Raw genomic sequence first — 20,367 nt, 5'->3', positions numbered from 1 at the left:
ATGCAAATCAAAACCACAATGAGATACCACCTCACACCAGTTAGAATAGCCACTATCCAAAAGACAAGAAATAACCAGTGTTGGGGCAAGGATGTGGAGAAACGGGAAACCCCCAACACTGTTGGTGGGAATGGAAATTGGTGCATCCACTGCACTGTGGAAAGCAGTATGGAGGTTCCTCAAAAAACTTAAAATAGAAACACCATATGACCCAGTAACTGCACTTTTAGGAATTTACCTGGAGAAAACAAAACCCCTGATTCAAAAAGATGTATGCACTTGTATGCTTACTGCCACATTATTTACAATAGCCAAGATATGGAAGCAATCAAGCATTCATCAATAGATGAATGGATAACAATGTGGTACATATACTCAATGGAGTATTATTCAGCTATGAAAATGAAAGAAATCCTGCCAGCTGTGACAACATGGATGGACCTAGAGGGTATCATGCTAAGTGAAATAAGCCAGGTAAGGAAAGAAAAATACCATATGATTTCACTTATTTGTAAAATCTAAAAACAAAACAGAATGAACAAAACAACAGTATACTCATAGACACTGAGAAGTGGCTGGTAGTTACCATGTGGGAGGGGTTGAAGTGAGTAGAAAAGGTATGTGAGGGGGATAAAGGGGCACAAAGATCTTAATCATAATAGAAGTTGGTCACAGGGATGGAAGGCCAACATGGAAAATATAGTCGATGGTTCTGTGACATCTTTCTATGTTGACAGATAGTAACCGCACTAGTTGGAGGACTCAATACCATGGAAGACTGTTGAACCAGTGTTGTATATTTGAAACCAATATAATACTGTATATCAACTATACTTCAATAAAAAAAAGAATGAAAAATTACAGTTATCCATAGCATTTCGCTACAGCCTTCACAAATCCAATTCCTCTTACAAGTATTTAAGCTCCTTTTGCTGTACAATGAGCAGAAAAAAATGTAAATTATTCTCCAGTTCAAATTATCTTTCTCTAAATTGAAAGCAACTGTAATAATAAGTATTTTAAGCCCACATTCTCCCATTTCCTCCATTTTATATAAAACTTAACAGTAACTCTGGAAAGAACAGCTTTTGTCATGGGGTTTCCCTCAATAATAAGCCTTAACCTGCTATTTACAGTCTAATACTTTTCAGATACCTAACACTTTTAAGAAGTGTCTTACGAAGGTAGAATATCATTTTTGCTAAAATAGGAATGTACAGGCAGGCCCCAAGAGGCAAAAGACTAATAATGTGTACACCAGTCCCTTGGGTTACTAAAGCTATTTCAATTCTTCATGATTTAAGGATATAATAACTGTTCTATCAGCAGAGGCTGTCAAGATCAGTTGATTTTTTTCTTCACAAGCTTCCAAGGAAGGAAATGTAGTAATAGCTGTTATCTTTTGTGTGTGTCCATGGAGTTGCAAAAGTTTTTCTCCTGTCTGAAATACCAATAACAAAGATCAATAGGCTCACATTTCACAATTTAAATAATCTTATATGACAACGTTAAGAAGAATCACCATATAGAAAAGATATACATTCCATTTGAAATTATTCATATCTATAATTTAACTTAAAGCAAATCAAGTAGAATCTGAACAGGTCATGGAAGAGTAGCCATAAATAATTTAAATTTTTCCTAAAAGAAAATGCTAATTTTTAGCATATTTTATAGGCAATTTAAAGGAATATTTTTTCCATATAGCTTTAAGAATAAAAATGTGTAAATTAAGCATAAAAATATCAGTAACTTCATCTGTAAGAAAAAAACAGGGAGTCCTCATTATCCAAGTATATATCTAAGTCTCCACAGTTATAAAGTTGTATAAGGAAATAAAAGGCAGCATAACAACAAGATATATATGTATATCTCCAATAATAAATCAACCAGTCATAAAGTCAGTCTCCACTCCATCTCTCTCTATTTAACCAACAGCTATTCCCATCCATTCAATGTCTTCACCCATCAGTCTCTGACTGATTTTCCAAGAAGGAAACATAAAATTCAATGTAAATATAACAATTTTTTCCAAGGTTGCAGCATTTCATGAACATGGTGCACATAATGTTAAAAACTACTTTACTCTTAGGCAAAGCCATTTAAAAATGAAGATCTGACAGAGTAAGACCAGATACAACAATTCAAATAAGGCTGATTAAGATAAATGCTTCAAAGAGAATAACTTGAGTATTAAAGAGTCAGGAAGAGAGGCCCTGGAGAAATTTGGTGAAGCCTTAAATAAGGCTTTTGAAAAAAATAAGCCTTTTGTTATGTTACTACTAAAGTCAAACACGAGAAGAATGTTACGCTATCACACAATTTTGAACAAAAAACTATCTTCCACAAAAATCAACACAATTCATTTTCAGAATCAGTGCATAGTTGCTGATAACTTAAACTTTGTTGAATAAAATTAAAACTTTTATAATTTGGCATTTATTTCTCAGGAAAAAAATCTTAAATAAAAAACTTTCTATTATGAAATATTGGTCGTCATTTTAAATGGATATATCCTAAGTAGCCCTTTTCAAGTATTAAGTAGTCTCAATCTATGATATGAAGGTATATCCCTAGATAGTGTTTATGAATGTATACTCAAATATACAGACATGTCTTTATTACACAATTCACAAAGAAACAATACTCACCTGAGCATTCCACACAACTACAATTCCATCATCACCAGCAGATGCAAATCTGGTTAGAGAAAAAAGGTCAAGAAAATTGCTTGCGACATTTAAGTGTAAGATTACTATGAAGGATCAGACTTTGTTAATGGCAGTTTGATTTACTAATGTTAATGCAGACTCAGTTCTTCAAGCTAACTTAACAAATATTTATGGAATACATTCTACGTTTAGTGCCAGGTACTAAGGATCCAAAGTGAGATCACTCATAGAGTTACAAAGAATAAACTGCTAGAAATGTGAGAATGAGGGAGATCTATAAATCATCTTTAAAGTTCCTCCTTGCTTTAAAAAATTATATGATTAAATCCTGACTTAAGTGACATGAAACCAAGCTGAGGGATAGCTTTCCTGATAGGCAGTGATATTCCAGGAGTAGGACAAAGGAATGAGGTTCTCAGATTAAGTTCATTATTTCTATTATTTTCTGTGTAAAGATATTTTAACTTTATTATTTAAAGCCAAGATCTCTACCTTGCTCCTCTTGGTTCTTTGGTTTTTCCATGTGAATACTGTGTTCTTGGTTTGGAAACTTTTTTGAGAGTTTTTATTTTGTTTGTTTCTTAGTGAAAATGCTTGAAATGCAAAGAGGTAAAGGAAAGTTTATTTAATGGCATGAAAAAGGAGCTGTGATGAACTCATTTACAGCCTACCTCTCCTCTTTACCTCCCATTCACTATACATAAAGGAACAATCACCTACATTTTGTAGAGTAGAAGATATCCATGACATAAACACTATCAAGAAAAAGAATTTGTTGTATAAGATTATTCATCATAGTGACTGCATAATAATAAAATCAAGAAAAACCTGTTCTCAAGCAGTGTCCCAATACTGTAATGTAATGTGTCCCAACACAGCAATCACATTGTAAGCATGTCAAGTAATTTATTAATATCATACTCAAGCCAGGCAGAGAAAGACAAGTACCAAATGATTTCACTCATCTGTGGAGTATAACCACAAAGAAAAAACTGAAGGAACAAAACAGCAGCAGACTCACAGAACCCAAGAATGGACTAACAGTTACAAAAGGGAAAGGGACTGGGGAGGATGGGTGGGAAGAGAGGGACAAGGAAGAAAACGGGGTATTACGATTAGCACAAGTAATGTAGGAGGTTGGGGACTTGGGGAAGGCAGTATATACAGAGAAGACAAGTAATTATTCTATAGCATCTTACTATGCTGATGGACAGTGACTGTAATGGGGTCTGTGGGGGAGACTTGATAATAGGGGGAGTCTAGTAACCATAATGTTGTTCAAGTAATTGTACATTAATGATATAAAAAATATATATATATCATACTCAAGTTTGTTAATGATTCTTTAATAAATCAAAATCAATTAAAAGTTGTTCCCATAATATCCCTTTCAGTCACTTGAATTCAAGGTTTGGCTTTTTTAATAAAGGGAAAGAGTCAGTTATGAATTGCATATAAGTGGCCCCTTATGGCCAACAATCATTCATTGATACTCCCTTACCAGCTAGGCATGTAGAAAACTTGTACTTTCTTGCAAGTTTGTTAGTGAGTTTCACAAAATCTGGGTATGCTTTGATGTCTTCATTAAAGTAAATAGTTGGCCATACACATGGGGAAAAAAGTAGAAAATTGATATACTAAGACACAAAAATTACTTTTTCCTGAGACTGTCTGTTCTACTGAATTTTACCCCCATGAGATTCATAAAATCTTACTGCTTCAGTTATGTAACAAGTTATTTACCACACCAAATTAAGTTTCAAGTTCTAATTTCTCTTGCTCAGTTTCAAAGTCCCATACTCACTAGCTCTGACAATTCCCATAATCAGTACTCATTTCAAAACCCTTTGATTACATCTCCTGCAATAGAAGCTAAGAGATTATTCAGGAGACATTGGTCAAATACAGTCTGACAAAGTCTATTTTTTTAATATAGAACTATATTATCTTTTTTAACAGAAAGAATCTTTAAAACTTCTTGGGGTAACCAGTTAGAATGATTTTAAAATCCATGCCCAACATTTATTCTTATTTCAAAATGAAACATATAAAAGATCTGGAGATTAAGAATAATATTTAAATTAAAAATATAATTTCTTGTGCTTAATTACACATTTTCTGAATCAGAATACTAAATACATTAAGTATCAAAAGTAGTTGCTGGATATTAATCTTAATGTTTCTAGGCTTACTGATTTCTTCTTATTTGTGTAGTGATGGTGGGGAGGCAAGACGCAAGTTCTTAAGACTCAAGGTCTTAAAGAAACATCAATTTTGATTGATTCTTGAGACTCTTATAATTGCTCTTCTCTCTTGTAGAAGGCTGCAGGTTTAAAATATGTACTTTTCTCTAACCTTGATTTTTAACTTCTCATTATTGTTTTATCATGTTTGAATCTCATAAGTTCACAATGAGAGATGACTGAATGGTTCAGAGTTTAGAAATGAGATTTACAGCATTTCACCTCCAATTTTAATTCAATCAGTAGAGAACAGAAGTTAAATCTAAACAATGCTCAATAGTAATGCATGAAATTACAGTCAATTTTTTATTGCTCAGAGGTCAATTACGCAGGTGGTGGATTGTTCAGGATTTTCAATTCTTATATGTTGTATTGCTGGGGTTTTTTTGCATTTTTAATATTTATTATTACCTCCTCTAAAGAGGAAACATGAAGCTTTGAAACGCAAATCAGTGTAACTTTGCCACATTTTAGTATCTCTCATAAAATAACTAGTAAAATGTTGGGCCATCATTCACAAATTACGATTATCTATTCTACTAGGATGGATAAATGAAAACTAGCTGCACTCTATCAGTTTACCTTAATCTAAGTAAGTTTATACTAATTGTCAAGCACATACTCCAGCCATCCTCAAATCAGAAATGAAAAATCAACCTAATAATTCCTAATAGTAAGATACACTGTAATTGCTGAAAAGAAGTAGTGAACTATAAAAAAGGAACAATTAATTAGACAGTAATGAAAATATAAATAAGGTTTAAGCTATCATGAAAGGAAGAATAGAGGCTATACTGCCATATAATTATATATAATAATTTTTTAAAACACTCTAGATTACTAGAATCCAAAGGCTCAAGTCTAAAGGTAAGGTTTTAAGAGAAATGTTACTTTACTTATTATCACAAAATGTATTTAGTGAGAGTTCATGCTAGTGATAAAGAAATGCCAAGATTAATTACATGTGGTTCTTGCCTCAAGATCATAAAATTTAACGATTGTTCAGAAAGGTGCTGTATTTCATCAAATCTAAGACATCATCATTGTAAGACATTCTATTATTTTATATACTATAAAATAAAAAAATGCTGCCAATTTTAAATGAAAGACATAATCAACTATATAATGTATCCAAATTTTAGAGATGAAAAAATAAGTTTCTTAGATTCAATGAAGTATAGTAATTGCTGTATTTATTGATCTTTATAATATGGCACTCTTTAGTGCAATGAATCTCTGATTATCTCTGGGAGGCTTCAAGAAATGCTTTTTCAATGAATAAATAAATGAATAAGCAAATATTTTAACTGTTGAAAAATAGATTCATTAATAGTAATAATATAACCTCACCTTTTCTTTTTATAGTTATTCATATCCCAATATATTGTCACAAAAATAGAAACTTAAAAAGTTTAAACCCAGAATCCCACCACACACAAAAATAAATTCCTTCATGTTCCTGTACCGTGCTTAAAACATATCCTTCTAGTTTTCTTCATTTGAAACCAAGTCTTTAAAAGTACTCAAGACTACACAATTATTAACCCAAAACTATATGCATGAAAAAAGTTTAACAAGGGTAAAGCATGGTTTAATGAAGACCTACAGCAGAGCTTCTACCATGTTCCTTCTCTCCTACCCTAATTATGAGAATTAAATTTATTGTGAGAGTTGATGATTCACTCATTCAGGAAATATTATGCACTTACTATATATTAGCTATATATATATATATGTGCATACACACACACACATACACACAGTTTGATCCTCAAAGTAAAGATCAGTAAGAGAATTCTTGCCCTTGAGAGCTCATGGTCTATATTACTAATAATGCTATAGGGTCCAGATCATGAATCCATTGAAAATTCTTATTTAAACACCTTTGAACAAATTCTCCCATTGAACATCATTCTCTTTAAACACCTTCCCTTTGAACATCTCAGAGTAAGTACTCTCATTCTTGCCAACTGTGGGCTGGAAGTACAGCAAAGCTTCACAAAGACGTATATAAAATAAAGTATTTCACAAGTGATTCTTATGTCCATTACCTAAGTGCTTATTTAATATTTTGCATTCATATGAATTTATTTGAATTAAGTCAAATGTGCTACAGATACAAATATAACCTTAAGAGGACATACTAAAAAGTATAGACCATAAACCTGCATATAAACCTTCCTATATTCAGTATCTACATAACTATAAAGCACAGGAAAAATAAAAATAAAACATCATTATAGTAATACAGAAATCCCTGTAGTTAAACAACTTCCCACTTATCCACAAATATTTCCTAATACATGATACAATTAAAATAGTATATATTTTTTACAGTAAGTTGAAAAATGCTACAATACAAGAAACCAGACAAAACTGCAAAGTAACAAAATTTTCACTTAAAATTATTTATCTTGTATGCTAGAACTACTTGAAGAAAATTAGAAAAGTAAGTAGATGATAACCTGTAAGAAAAGTTGAAGGAAACTTCAAAGCATTTTCAGGAGCCATAGACATTGTTGTCACTGATTCTCTTTCATCAGATCTTTCATTAGATTTCAAACATGAAATTTGTTTTCCTTGATTAAGAAAAACATATGTATTAACTCTAATATCTGAATGTCAAAGGACTTTTTCTAGCTTGCAAAAAAAATGAAGGTAGGAAGGTTCCATAGTTCTCATGGTCATTTGCAAATATGAGTAATTCTCCCCTCTCCCAAATTACAGACAGACTTCTAGCTAAACTACACATCAAGTTTACAAGTATAAGAAACCAAAAAAATACCTGACTTCTATTAGAGGAAAATGCATTCCTCTGAGCTTAAGTTTCTGCGAAGGAACTTCTAGTACAGAAATATCCCTGGATTCTCTCTGCCCCCACTGATCTAATAAATAAGAGTGTGAATATAAACTGAGCATGCTCAGTTCAGTCTCTTCTGGGTTTTCTCTGAGGCTTTGTCATTTTACAGAAAGGGAATCCTTATTTTTGAAGTAAGCCTATATCTGCATGGGAGGCTTGCATATGTCCAGTTGAACCAGTAATTTAGTGAATTAAGTCTACCTACATCAGGGTAAATATTAGGAAACCCACTGTGCTTGTACATCAAAGCCATGTCCTTTTATTCTGCTTTCTGCCAGTTACTACTTTATTAAGTTGATATGTTCATGTCTGTCTCTGTACTCCTGCATTTAATAAAATCTAAAAAAAAAGTTTTATTTTATACTGTAACAAAAATACCTTATAAATTGGAATTTTTGTTTTCTATATATCAAATATGTATCACTTTTAAACTTTTTCATTATGGAGAATTTAAATATACATGAAAGTGGAAACAGAATAACAAAAATCCCCATGTACTCATTACCTGTCTTTAGTAATTATCAATTCATGGTCAATATTGTTTCATCTGTACCACACCCAATTCCTCCTCCACAGATTATTTTGAAGCTAATCCTAGTCACATATTTCATCAGTAAACATTGCAGTATATATATCTTAGGACTCTTTTACATCACTGAAGTTAACATTTAATTTCTTAATGTTACCACATACCTAATCAGTGATTAAATTTCCATCTCAAATTTTTTCAAGTTTATTAGAAACAGGATCTAAATAAGGTTCTTAAATTGCAATCGGTTGATATATCTCTCAATTCTATTTATTCCTTTTTCATATTATTTTTCCTTGCAATTAAACATTTGTCTTGCAAAGTTCTCACAGTCTGGATTTTGGTAGCTACCTTTCTGTGTAGTCATTTAACATTGCACCTGTCCCTTCTATTTCTGGCAAACTGACAAGATATAGAAAATTAACTAGATTCAAACTTGACTTTTCAGTAAGATTATTTCATTGACAGTTTGTATAATCCATCAGAAAATATCATTTCTGGCAGTCTCTTTGTGTGACGTTAACAGTCACAGTAAATTGCTTGAATCTGTTATTCTATTAGAGGATGCAAACTGCAATATTCCAATTCTGTGATTCTCCCTAGCTTCCATTCTTCTATAAAGAGAAATTTCCTCACATCATTATTATGGATACAAAGGTACAGTTTGTGTAAGAAAGGCAGATAACCCTTCAAGAAAGGACTAGATGCCCAGCTATGAAGATGGCGGTTACCTACCTCCAGCTATTGACCTCTAAGTCCATTTCAGCTTTCAAGCCAAAGTCATACTATCTCAGTTGGCTTCCAGACACTGGCACTTAAGCAAGGTGGTGGAAGCCAGGGGCATATTCATGGGTGACCTTCAGCCCAAAGTAAGACAGGGTAAAAACTCCTAATTATTTCCATCCAACACAGATTCCCCTAAAGGTATTCTCTCTGCCAGAGCTCCCCATCAGGCTTACAGAGACTTTGTCAGATCTGTATTACAGTCTGAGATAACTACCTTTGTCCAGTCCAGCTTTCTCCCTTTTCCCTTGATTGGTGTTTCTAATATACCTTTTCCATGCTTAACTCCATTTTACTATTTCCCAAGGAACTCAGGCATTAGGAGATCTAAACCATCTTGATGACTTTATTTCTATGAGAAAGGTATCTTTAGCTTAAGGATATTTTCTAAAAGATGTAACATACTGTATGCTGTTAGTGAATTATCAAACTACACTGAGTTTGTTTAATTTCTTGTGAATGTACAGTTTCACCAGCTATCCTAGGGGCACATTTTGTTCTCCAGTCTGGCATTTCATGGGTCACCTGATTCTTTTCCAGTCATGATCACCATCTTTATATAACCTTGTCTGTTTCCTGGAGAGTATTCTTAAAATGTGTTATGAACTCAGTTTAGTTTAATGTGTCAAATGCTAGAGTATTACATGCAATTTTAGCACAGTCCATTTTTTGGAAGACTCTTGCTGAGGCTTAGCCTTCTTTAGTGATCTCTCAATCAATATGACCCTCACTTCATGTTCAAAAAATATTAAAGAAAAAAAAGAAACGGCAGCTGTCTGTTACGTTATACAGGATTTATTTGATACCTTCAAAAACCAATCTGAAAAAATTTTCCACTCACTGATTTTAGCTGAGCCACTGAGAAAACAAGAAAATCCTTTGGCAAAATTCTCAATAAAATGATATTATCTAAAGATCTGGAGCGGGAAACCTGGATTACAACAGCTGACCAAAAAAGCAGAATGTAATGTCTACAAAAACTAAATAAAAACAAAAAAGCATAACATTTATTTAAAAATTGGAAAGGTACTTCTGTAATTTGACAATGCACAAATAATGTGCATGTGCAACAGAAAAGATCATTCTAAGCCATCAAAACTATTAATAATAAAAATGTTGAACTCAATCTATTTATAATAAATGTTTACATAGTTGTAGACTTACATCTCTTACCAGAAACGGCCCTTTCAGTTATTTCTTTAAGTATACTACAGAATAACATTTTTAAAACAAAACACAGATTGAAAGTTCTACAGGTCTACAACTAACTGAAAAACTTCATACCTAATTATATGTAATTTTTGACTCAGCAATGATTTCAGTACAAAGAATTAAACATGATTCATGTAGTTATAGCTTCATTTTACTACACAAAGTAGGCTTTTTCACCTATTCTAGACATTTATATTCACTGTGTTAGATAGCAAACACAGCCATAAATTATTCTCCCTCCCTATATCCATCACAATTTGCAACAGGACTTGGTTGCTTCTTCCATCAAGAAGTAGAGTTTATTTATCCACTTACTGAATTTGTACCAGTTCCTTACTTTTCTGGCCAATGCAGCAGCAGCAAACATAATGCAAAGAGAGACTTGAAAAGAGTTTTACATTGGGGTTTGCACTTTTGCAGGTACGAGAACCCCATGACCACTATATGCACAAGAGTAACCACAGGGAGAGAGATCCCAGGCATCGCTGCTGAGACCACTGTGAATGAGCCAGCCCCAGCCAACCTACCTGCTAACCACAGATTCATAAGTGAACTTAATCAAGCTCAGCTGATCCTAGAGCAGACCAAAAAACACTCCACCCAGCTGACCCAGGCCCAAACTGCCATCCTGCAAAATAGTGAGCTAAATAGTGAGTTGTTTTAAACCAGTAAGTTAGGGTGATATTTGACAGAGCAAAGGATAACTGATAGACTCATTCATCAGTTTTTACTGTTTACAGAAATTTAATATATCACTGAACAACTGAAGCTTACAGGAGACCACTGTGAAGAAAATGTAATCAAACACCAACATTCTACAAGATGGTCTTTTCCACTGATTCTTCTTCTATGTAATAAGAAAAACAAGAGGACATTTCAGATAGCAATGAACATGGAATCTAAAGTTAATCTACATAGAAGTTTAAAGACCACATCCTGAAAGTATACTGTATATTTTTAATTTCACTTTCTAAACAAAATGATTTGAGGATTCCTTACGGCCCAAATATTAGTGATTATAGTCCAAGAAAAAATTTTTTTTAACCTACCTACAAACTTACTGTGGTAAAATATGGCAGAAGAAAACTTTAGATGTCCAAATACCCTATCTTTCCAGAACTGTTTAGTTTCAAAGATCTGGTTGACAAAATAAATACAGTGTCTTAGGACATAGCAATGATGGATTCTACCAAAAAAGCTGAAGACTATTATACTAGAGTTAACAATGCTATGATTTGGTTGGCTCACATCACAACAGGAAAATAGTGTTGATAGGCTAGTAATATATTTAAGAGGCAAATCTTTTCAAGCAAAAGTTGAGGAACATGTTATATAATTTGTGTTTTGCTCCTGGTTTCTAGATGGGAGCTGGGACCCTCAGACCTCACCTGAGTTTATACTAATGAGATGATTCACAGGGGACCCCTAGGCTATTTAAGAATGAGGGCTGGCCACATGGGAAATATGAACCACATACTTAAGAGGGCTGGGGATTTGAGCCATGGGATATCCGCCTGACCTCCCAACCTGGGGTTGAGGTGTGGTGGGAAGGGCAGGAAGAGAAGGGCTGGAAATTGTGTTCCATCACATGGTGAATGATTCAAACAATCATTCCAATAAATGAAACCTCAACAGAAACCCTAGACAAGTGAGCTTCTTCATTGGTAATAGACACTGATGTGATAAAAGGGTGACATGTCCTCAGGACACAGAAGCTTTGCATTTGGGACCCTGCTTGATCTTGCCCTATGTGTCTCTTCATATGGCTGGTCCTGATTGTATCCTTCATAATAAAACTGCAATCCTAATTGTAGTGCTTTCCTGAGTTCTGTCAGTCATTCTAGCAAGTTAGCAAACCTGAGGGTGGTAGGAATTTGTAGCCAGTTGCTCAGAAGTATGGGTGGCCTGGGAACCCACTGCTACTGGTAACTGAAGCGAGGTGCAGGACTGTACCCTTAACCTGTAAATCTGACCTAACTCCATGTAGTATCAGAAATGTACTACACATGAGAAAAGCAAACAAATACCAAAGACTTTAAAAATAAGGCAGAGAGAAGACAAGGGTAATAGACATCAGAAGCATCAGTCAGATTTAGGAATAATCACAGTAGCAGTCACTTAGAGTACAAAAAAAGACAATACCAGAATAGGTACACACCTTGATTTCTAGTTGCAAATATATTAAACACAATATTGTACATGTTAACAAAGTACAGAATAATATACATTTTTTTAAAGTTTCACCAGTAACAAACAAATTCAGAGTAAATACTTACCTTCCACTAAAAATAGCACATTCCTACTAGGTATTGATATTTAAATATTTGCCATATCTGTTTCTCAGATTAAAGTTCATTTTAGCATATGGTTATAACTCCCACCCAAATTTTAAAGTCATATGCCTCCTCTAAACTAACAAGACTATTTCTAAGCACTCAAAAAGTTAAAAACAAAAACCCTCAAACAAAAAGACTCATCAAATCACCAGATATGATACCCTGACATTTTTGGGCTATGAAGACTTCAGGTACATATTTCACCAAGACACAGAGGTCAACTTCTACTAAATATTACTAATGATCAGTTTTGAAATTTTTAGAAGATGGATTTATTTTGAAGTTGATATAAAATTCCCTAAAAACTCTTTCCAAACAGTAGTCAATTGGACAACAAGAGTTTCTTACCTGTAGTCATCTAACTGTACCAGAAATCGTACAATATCATGATGAGCTTTCAGTACAAGCAGTTCAGTGTAGGGATTCTGGGTTTGCTCTTCACCTATTGTCTGTAAAGGAGATTTCTTATATTGGTGGTGGGGGGGGGAACAGGCAAAAACAAAAGAGAAAGAGAGAAAATGATTTATGATAGAAGATAATGCTGTAATAAAACTGCATGGTACACATCTAAGAATACAAGATTTAAAAATCTGTAAGATACCATGTTTTAATACTAAATGATTTCCCCTAATATCAACTAACATAAAGATACCATGCTTTAATACTACATGATTTCCCCTAATACCAACACATTTATCTTACCGCAAATCCACACCATAAATTTTACTAATAAGTCACAATAAATTTACAAAAAGGATGAATTTTATGGAAATTATACCTTAATAAACCTGACCTAAAACATTAATAGGCTAATCCAACTCAGTATTTTAGAATGGATTTCTCAATTAAAACTTAGCATAAACAAAACCACAGGTCAAAGGGATAATACAGTGCAGACTAAAACAGTGCTTAGCCCATTACAGGCACTCGATACATGATTGCTGAATGAATAAAGGAAGGAATGAAATCACTCAGAGTAGCTGATTCAGTTCGGGACAATAATACCAACAAAGATGATTGCTAACATTTAGTTTAGGTGACAGCCCATATGCTCCACTGTGCAAAGCGCACTGCACCTCACTCAGTAATTCGGTAATGTAGTCTAATTAACCTACTGCTGCACTATTAAACCCAGTACTCTCGCATGATAAAAGCCTTTGTTCTTAACCTCTAAACTGCAGTTTCTCAAGCCTGACACTGTTTACATTCTGGACCAGGTAACTCTGTGGCGTTGAGGGCTGTCCTATGCCTTGTAGGATGTTCAGCAGCATCCCTAGTGTCTACACACTGGGTGTCAAAAGAAACCAACCCCACCCCTACATATGCAAATCAAAAAATGTCTCCAGACATTGCCAAACGTTCTTTCAGGGGCAAAATCATCCCAGCAGAGAAACATTGCTTAAACTAAAAGCCTGGATACAAAGTTCTTGTATAAATTAAGTAAAATGATTGGTTCTGATAATGTACAGATTCACAGCAGTGACACAACTCAAATACTGTTACATGCAGAAACACACTACTTAACATACATAAATGGTTTCCAAAAATATACACCCAAAGCAGTAATTTTTATTTAACCCATCTCCCTTCTTTCTAGTAGCGGTTCTGACGGGAAAAGCAAAACGTGAGATCTGAAAACCACCAGAATTAATCAAATTCTATGATTAATCAAATAAGTTAATACCGAATTATATTATATATATTGACTATTCAATTTTTCATAATTCTTCCATAATTTTGGGGGTTTCAGCCTATTTGAAGTAGGCCAAATTTGAAATAAGGAATCTTTTAAAAATAAGCCTAACTGCATAGATATGAGGAAGTTAAAACAGAATCAAGGAGGCTGACTCAACAACAAAGTTATTTATTTTTAAAAATCAAAACAAGTATTTCCTACAATAAATAAAGGAATTCAACACAAATTCTACACTTGGGTGGCATATGAAATAGATTAACAGACATTAACACTTCAAAGTTCCAAATTTATTTTCTTCACAAGACTTCAAATGTCAATCTCATCACAGTCTATTCAATTATTCAGGCCCCTGAAGAAAGTGTGACTATGGAACCAAGACGAGCAGTTACCTACAAAATCATTTTCTTGACTTCGAAGCAAAGTAATTTTTAAAAACACATGTTTTTGTTCTTGGATAATCAAATTAATTTTACATATTCCCTGAGCAAACATCAGTTGATGTTGAGAAGTGACAGCAATTTAAATGAACCAAAATTGGAGTTGCGATCACCACTTGTTTATTTTTAGTAAGTCTGATTCTTTTCAAAATTGAAATGAGGTTTAAGTTGGGGAGACTAGCTGAGCGTCCCTGAGCACAGCAGTTTTAGTTTTCTTACCCCTTGGAAAAAGGGATTTTTAAACTCTCCAGGTCCTAGGAGGTGCGGAGTACAGAGCAGCTGCAGAGAGAGGTCCCCATTGCGCGCCGGCCCTGCCTCACCGGCCTCCACACCCGCAGGCCCTCCCTCTGCCCGGTCGGCTTCTTCCGGACCCAGGAGAGCCGCTCAGAGAGAAGCCACCCCTGCGGCAAGCTCGGCCCCTGCGATGGCAGGCAGGGTCCACCCGGGACTTTACCTCCGCCAGGCCCTGAGGTTCCCGGCCTCCCCCGATCAGCCATCGCAACATCCGGGCAGCGGCGGGGTCTTGCCGGGCGCAGGCCCCAGTCAACCCGAACTCGGCGCTGGCCTCAGCCTCCTCCTACTTCCCAGGCAGCAACACAATGGAGACGTTAATAATTATCACCCCAGTTGTGTCTACAGAACCAAGGGCAAAGCAAAGCCCACAGAAAAGGGAAGCTTTTTTCCCCAAAAGGGCTGCCGTATTCAGCCAGGGGAGCAGCTAGGTTGGCGGCGGGGTTTCTGCGGCGCAGCGGCACCGAGTGAGCACGCGCGAGGATGTAGCCAGGTTTGCGCAATGACTTTGGGTAGCTCGAGCGGCCCCTGGCGGACATGGGTAGCCCAGCACCTAGAGCCCACTAAGCAAGCGCATACCAAAAGTAGTCCTCTTCGTTTTAGATGGCTTTTGCATCATAGGCTTGGCTGGGGAAAACAGGAAACCTACCCCCTCCTCAATTTCCTAAAGAGATGGCTAGAGAAGGTGCACCTCAGTAGACTACTTCATCCAGACTAACCCAGTGGCACGTGTGCACACCAAAATAAATCTGGCCAACGTTTATTATGTGCTGCAGTACAGGTACTATGCTAAGGCCTTACATAAACCTTCACAGTAACCCTACAGTACCTAATTTATGAAGGAACTGAAGCTCCGTTGTCTAAGGCTGACGGCTAGGAAGTGGCTACACTGAGACTGGAACCCAATCTCTAACCTGCAAAACTAGTGCTCTTGACTGTATGCTACACTAACCCTAAAGAATAGGAGGCACTTCATATCCTCTACTTGGACTATTAGATTTTCTTAGATCACAGGGCTCTGGTTCTCTACTCTAGCTGCAATATCAGAATTATCCAGGTAGCTTTTGAATAATACATATTCCTGGATTCCACCTGACTTACTAAACGACCACTACTGTTAGAACATAGGAATCAGACTTTGGGGAAAATTCCTCAGGTGATTCTGATAACTTAGCAAGGTTTGAGAATCATTGGTCCAGGGCTTACTCACATGTCTATAAAAGTTCATAAATATATTTGCATCTGTGATTGTTAGGTTCAAATAAGGATCCTATCAGTAAAACCTCACAGAAAAACTACTACAAGTGTCCCAAACAATATATTAATTCAATAAACATGTATTAGGTACAGAAACACTAGAGCTAAAAAAAAGGAATTACATAAAATTGGTCAGAGCAGAATGTACTAGATACCAATAAGAAAGGGCCATACACTCTACTTTTAGGTATGTCAGTATGGGCAGTTGCCCAATCTGACAGTCTCTATAGAACTGAGAGGTCCTGTGTTGCATCTTCGTATTCATTTTGAGTGTACTTGACAAAGGAACACTCCCAACGGTCAGGAGAAAGTTGCCTTTGATGTGCTAGCCACAAATTGAAGTCTGTAGGTAGTTAAAGACAGACTAAAATAAAGATTAGCCCCTGGAAAAGGGGGACTCATCTTCAGCGAAACAAAATGCAAGAACACCAGGATCTTAGTCCAGGAAAGAAAATCTTCAAGTGAGGCAACATGGTAGCCCAGGTAGCTTTACATTTCATCCTTTTCTGTATTCTTTTGGGGGTTTGTCCATTGGCAAGTCACTCTAAGGAATACTCTTCTAATCTTTAAAGAACTGGTCCAGGGATGAACATTTACCCCCCTTTGTTCTTTTTAGGACAGATGAGAAAGAACTTTAAAAAAGATTATATAAGAGCAACCTCAGGGAAGCAGGAGGAGGAGGTATCCCTCTTTCCACCTCAACAACAATTGTACTGGCAGAAATTGTCTGAACTATTTTGTAGTTCTGAGTCTATTTTAAAGCTTGCATCTCAGAGTGGGGAAGTCTTGGGTAGCAGAGTCTGGCCACCATTATTTCAATCCCATTGGCCTAAAGCTGCTTCTGGGGGATTTAAAGGAACAACACATGTTTGGGGTTTTTCCCTGACTGTTTTCTTCTTTTTGGAGCCAGACATTTAAGGATTAGGACATTCAAAAGCAATCATGTATATACAGAGGAATTTAGAAAGTCACCATACAGGCCAGGGGAAAGACACTGTCTCAAAAAAGATGTGAGGAGAACCTTAAGCTTTCACCTCAGCCTAATCTGCACCAGAGTGAGACACTCCCAACAATAAAAAAAAAAAAGCAAATTCTGGTGAAGGGGGACAATCTGATTTCCAGAGTTAATATTCTAATGTCCATTTTCTTAAAAATCACAAGCAAACAAAGAAACAGGCAACTATTGCCCATTCAAAGGAACAGCATTGACAGAAACTGACCCTGAGAAGCTCAGAAATTTCACTAACTAGACAAGGCCTTTTTAAAAACTGTCTTACAGAGGCACAAGAGCTAAGGAAGACATAGATAAGAAAATAATGTATGAAAAAAATGAAAGTATCAATAAAGACAAAGACATTTAAAAGGAACTACAAGAAATTATGAGGCTGAAAAAGGCAATAACTGAAAAGAAAAATTCACTGAAGGGACTTAAAGCAGATATAAGCAAACAGAAGAAAGAGAGAGAGAAGACAGGGCAACTGAAATTTTCAAATCTGAGTAAAAGAAAAAATAAAGACAAGTGAACAGAGCTTAAGGCACCTGTGGAACACTACTAAGTGTATCAATAAATAGTGTGAGTACCAGAAGACAAAGAAATAAAAGGAGAAAGAATATCTGAAGAAATAATGGTTAAAAGCTTCTCAATTTTTGATGAAATGCATCAATCTACAAATCCAAGAAGCTCAATAACCTCCAAGTCTATGCATATAATGAAACAGTATTCAGCTATAAGAGGAATGAAGTTTTTGTATTTCACGATGCACTTTGAAAATGTTTTGCAAAATGAAAAAGCCAGACACATAAAGACAAATATTGTACGATTCCACTTACATGATGTACTTAGATTAGGAAAATACATATAGAAAGCTGAATAGAGGTTATGAGGGGATAGGGGAGGGGAGAATTGAGTTATTGTTTAATGGATACAGAGTTTATGTTGAGGATGATAAAGAAGTTTTAGGTATAGATAATAGTGATAATTACATAACACCATGAATGTATTTAAAGCCACTGAATTGTTGTACGCTTACAAATGGCTAAGATGATAAATATTGTTATGTATATTTTACCTTAAAAAACAGGACAATGGAATAGCAATGGAGACCAGAAATAGAATCATATACATATAGAGAAATTGATTATTTTTACAAAGGTATAAAGGTACTCAGTGAAGAAAGAGTCTTTTCAACAAACAGTGCTAAAATAATTTGACATCCAAGTCAAAAAAAGAAAAGAATTCCAATCCATATCTCACCCCATATACAAAATTCAAGGTGGATTATTGACATAAATGTAAGGCCTAAAACTATAAAATTTCTAGAGTAAAACATAGAAAAAAATCTTTGTGACCTTGAAATAGGGAAAGATTTCTTAAGTAGATATTTTCAAAAACACAATACATAAAAAAATGATACATTGTACTTCATCAAATTAATATTTCTGCCCATTAAAAGACACTTAAGAATGTAAAGATAAGCCATAGACTGGGAGAAATATTTTTAAATCATAATCTCACAAAGAGCAAAATCCAGAATATATATTCTCAAAACATACAAAGGGCCCAGTTCTAAATAAGATAGAATAAACACACAATACCATTTCTCTCCAACAGAACTGATAGTGCAGCTATTTGAGGATCAGAAAAAGATAGACTGGGGAGAAAAAAACCCACAGAATTCAAAACACCACCAAATCAGCATTTCTTTCTCCTCTAGTACCTGCCAAACTTATATCCAGTGCAGCCTCAAATATGAAAGACTATCATGCAGACAGAAAAAGATGCAGGAGAAGCCCTCTAGTTATGGCTGGAGGAGTCAGAAAGGAATCCTTAAAGTTAAGAGAAAATGGGAGAATCCTTAAGAGTGTCAGGTGTGAGGATTCTCTCCTTTTTCTCCAGTCCCTCATGCCATAGACTCCAAGATATCCCATAGGAACATTAATATCAACAGGATACTGCAGGAACCAAAACTTTAAAGAAGGAACTTCCTTTTCATCTGATGGAATTAAAGCAGCAACTGATGGGTCCAAAGCCTAGCCTGTTTTTTCCCCTTCCACCAACTGGTACCAGAGGTGGAACAATTGTGGAAGTAGGTGGTTTCTGACCAGAGATCCAAAAAAGGGAGTCCCAAAGAACCAGAAAGTACTACACAGATAGTAGAAAGGGAAAAACAATCTCATAAAGTTTTATATGAAAGACTGGGCTCATTTCTCTTACCTGAATATGCATGGATCTAGCATAATAAAGACATTGACAACTGAGCTAGCAGAATCTCACAGCACTGCAACAGCTCTAAAACTGTACAAACACTGGAACAAAAGTCACAGAAGAAAGATTGGAACTTGTGCCTGTACTAAGCGAGGTTAACTTCTTACTAAAATATGAATATCAACAGTTTCTATAGGACTTAAATAAAAGTTTCTTAGTGTCATATTCCAAAGGTCCAGAAATACAATCCAAACTTACAAGGTATATGAAGAAATACAAAAATCTCAACTCATATGGAAAAATGACAAAAGGATACAGATGTTAGAATTACCTGATAAAGACTTTAAAGAGCTATTATAAAACTGCTCAAATGCAACTGTGAACAGTCTCCAAACACATATTAAAATATAAAGTACCAGCAAAGGAATACAATATATAATACTAAAGAATCAAATGAAAATTTTAGAATTAACAATTATAAAAATTAAAAACTCACTGGATGGATTCAATAGAAAAACAGGGATGATAAAGGAAAGCATCAGTGAATGGAGAAAGTCAATAAAATAGAAATCTTTTTTAAAAAGATCAATAAAATTGATAACCCTCTAGCAAGATGGACAAATTAAGAAAGAGAGGAAAAACAAATTATCAATAAAAGGAATGAAAGAAGGGAAATCTATCACCACAGACCTTTCAGATATAAAAGGATAATAAAGAATATTATAGACAACTTTACATACATTTAACAACTTCAATGAAATGGACCAATTTTTCAAATATCACAAACTACCAAAACTCATTTAAACTCAAATAAATAACATAAGTAGTTGTATAGCTATTAACAAA

The 20,367-nt window shown here is 35.0% G+C and overlaps 1 protein-coding gene across 7 annotated transcripts in view; it reads right to left on the bottom strand.

The window, feature by feature from the left end:
* The window catches only part of WDR41 (WD repeat domain 41), a 41,120-nt gene extending 25,603 nt beyond the window's left edge, over positions 1 to 15,517 (bottom strand). For 5 of the 7 annotated variants that reach the window (XR_005030616.2, XR_008994417.1, XR_005030617.2 and 2 more), the window contains exons 1-4: positions 15,223 to 15,516; positions 12,984 to 13,099; positions 2,652 to 2,700; positions 1,310 to 1,441 (exon numbers count right to left, since the gene is read on the bottom strand). Coding sequence is in view for 4 of the 7 variants with exons in the window: in XM_036914128.2 (XP_036770023.1) it covers positions 1,310 to 1,441; positions 2,652 to 2,700; positions 12,984 to 13,099; positions 15,223 to 15,273 (348 nt within the window). In the remaining 3 variants the exon portion in view is untranslated. Of the gene's footprint in view, positions 1 to 1,309; positions 1,442 to 2,651; positions 2,701 to 9,039; positions 9,654 to 12,983; positions 13,100 to 15,222 lie in introns of those variants that run through there. The other 2 variants (XM_036914130.2, XM_057494133.1) reach the window with 2 other exon arrangements.
* Positions 15,518 to 20,367: the final 4,850 nt, after the last annotated feature.

Source organism: Manis pentadactyla, chromosome 2, assembly GCF_030020395.1.
Source record: "Manis pentadactyla isolate mManPen7 chromosome 2, mManPen7.hap1, whole genome shotgun sequence".
Classification (NCBI taxonomy): Eukaryota; Metazoa; Chordata; class Mammalia; order Pholidota; family Manidae; genus Manis; species Manis pentadactyla.
Note: the sequence above shows the minus strand (reverse complement) of the source record. Positions and strands in the feature narration are given on the sequence as shown.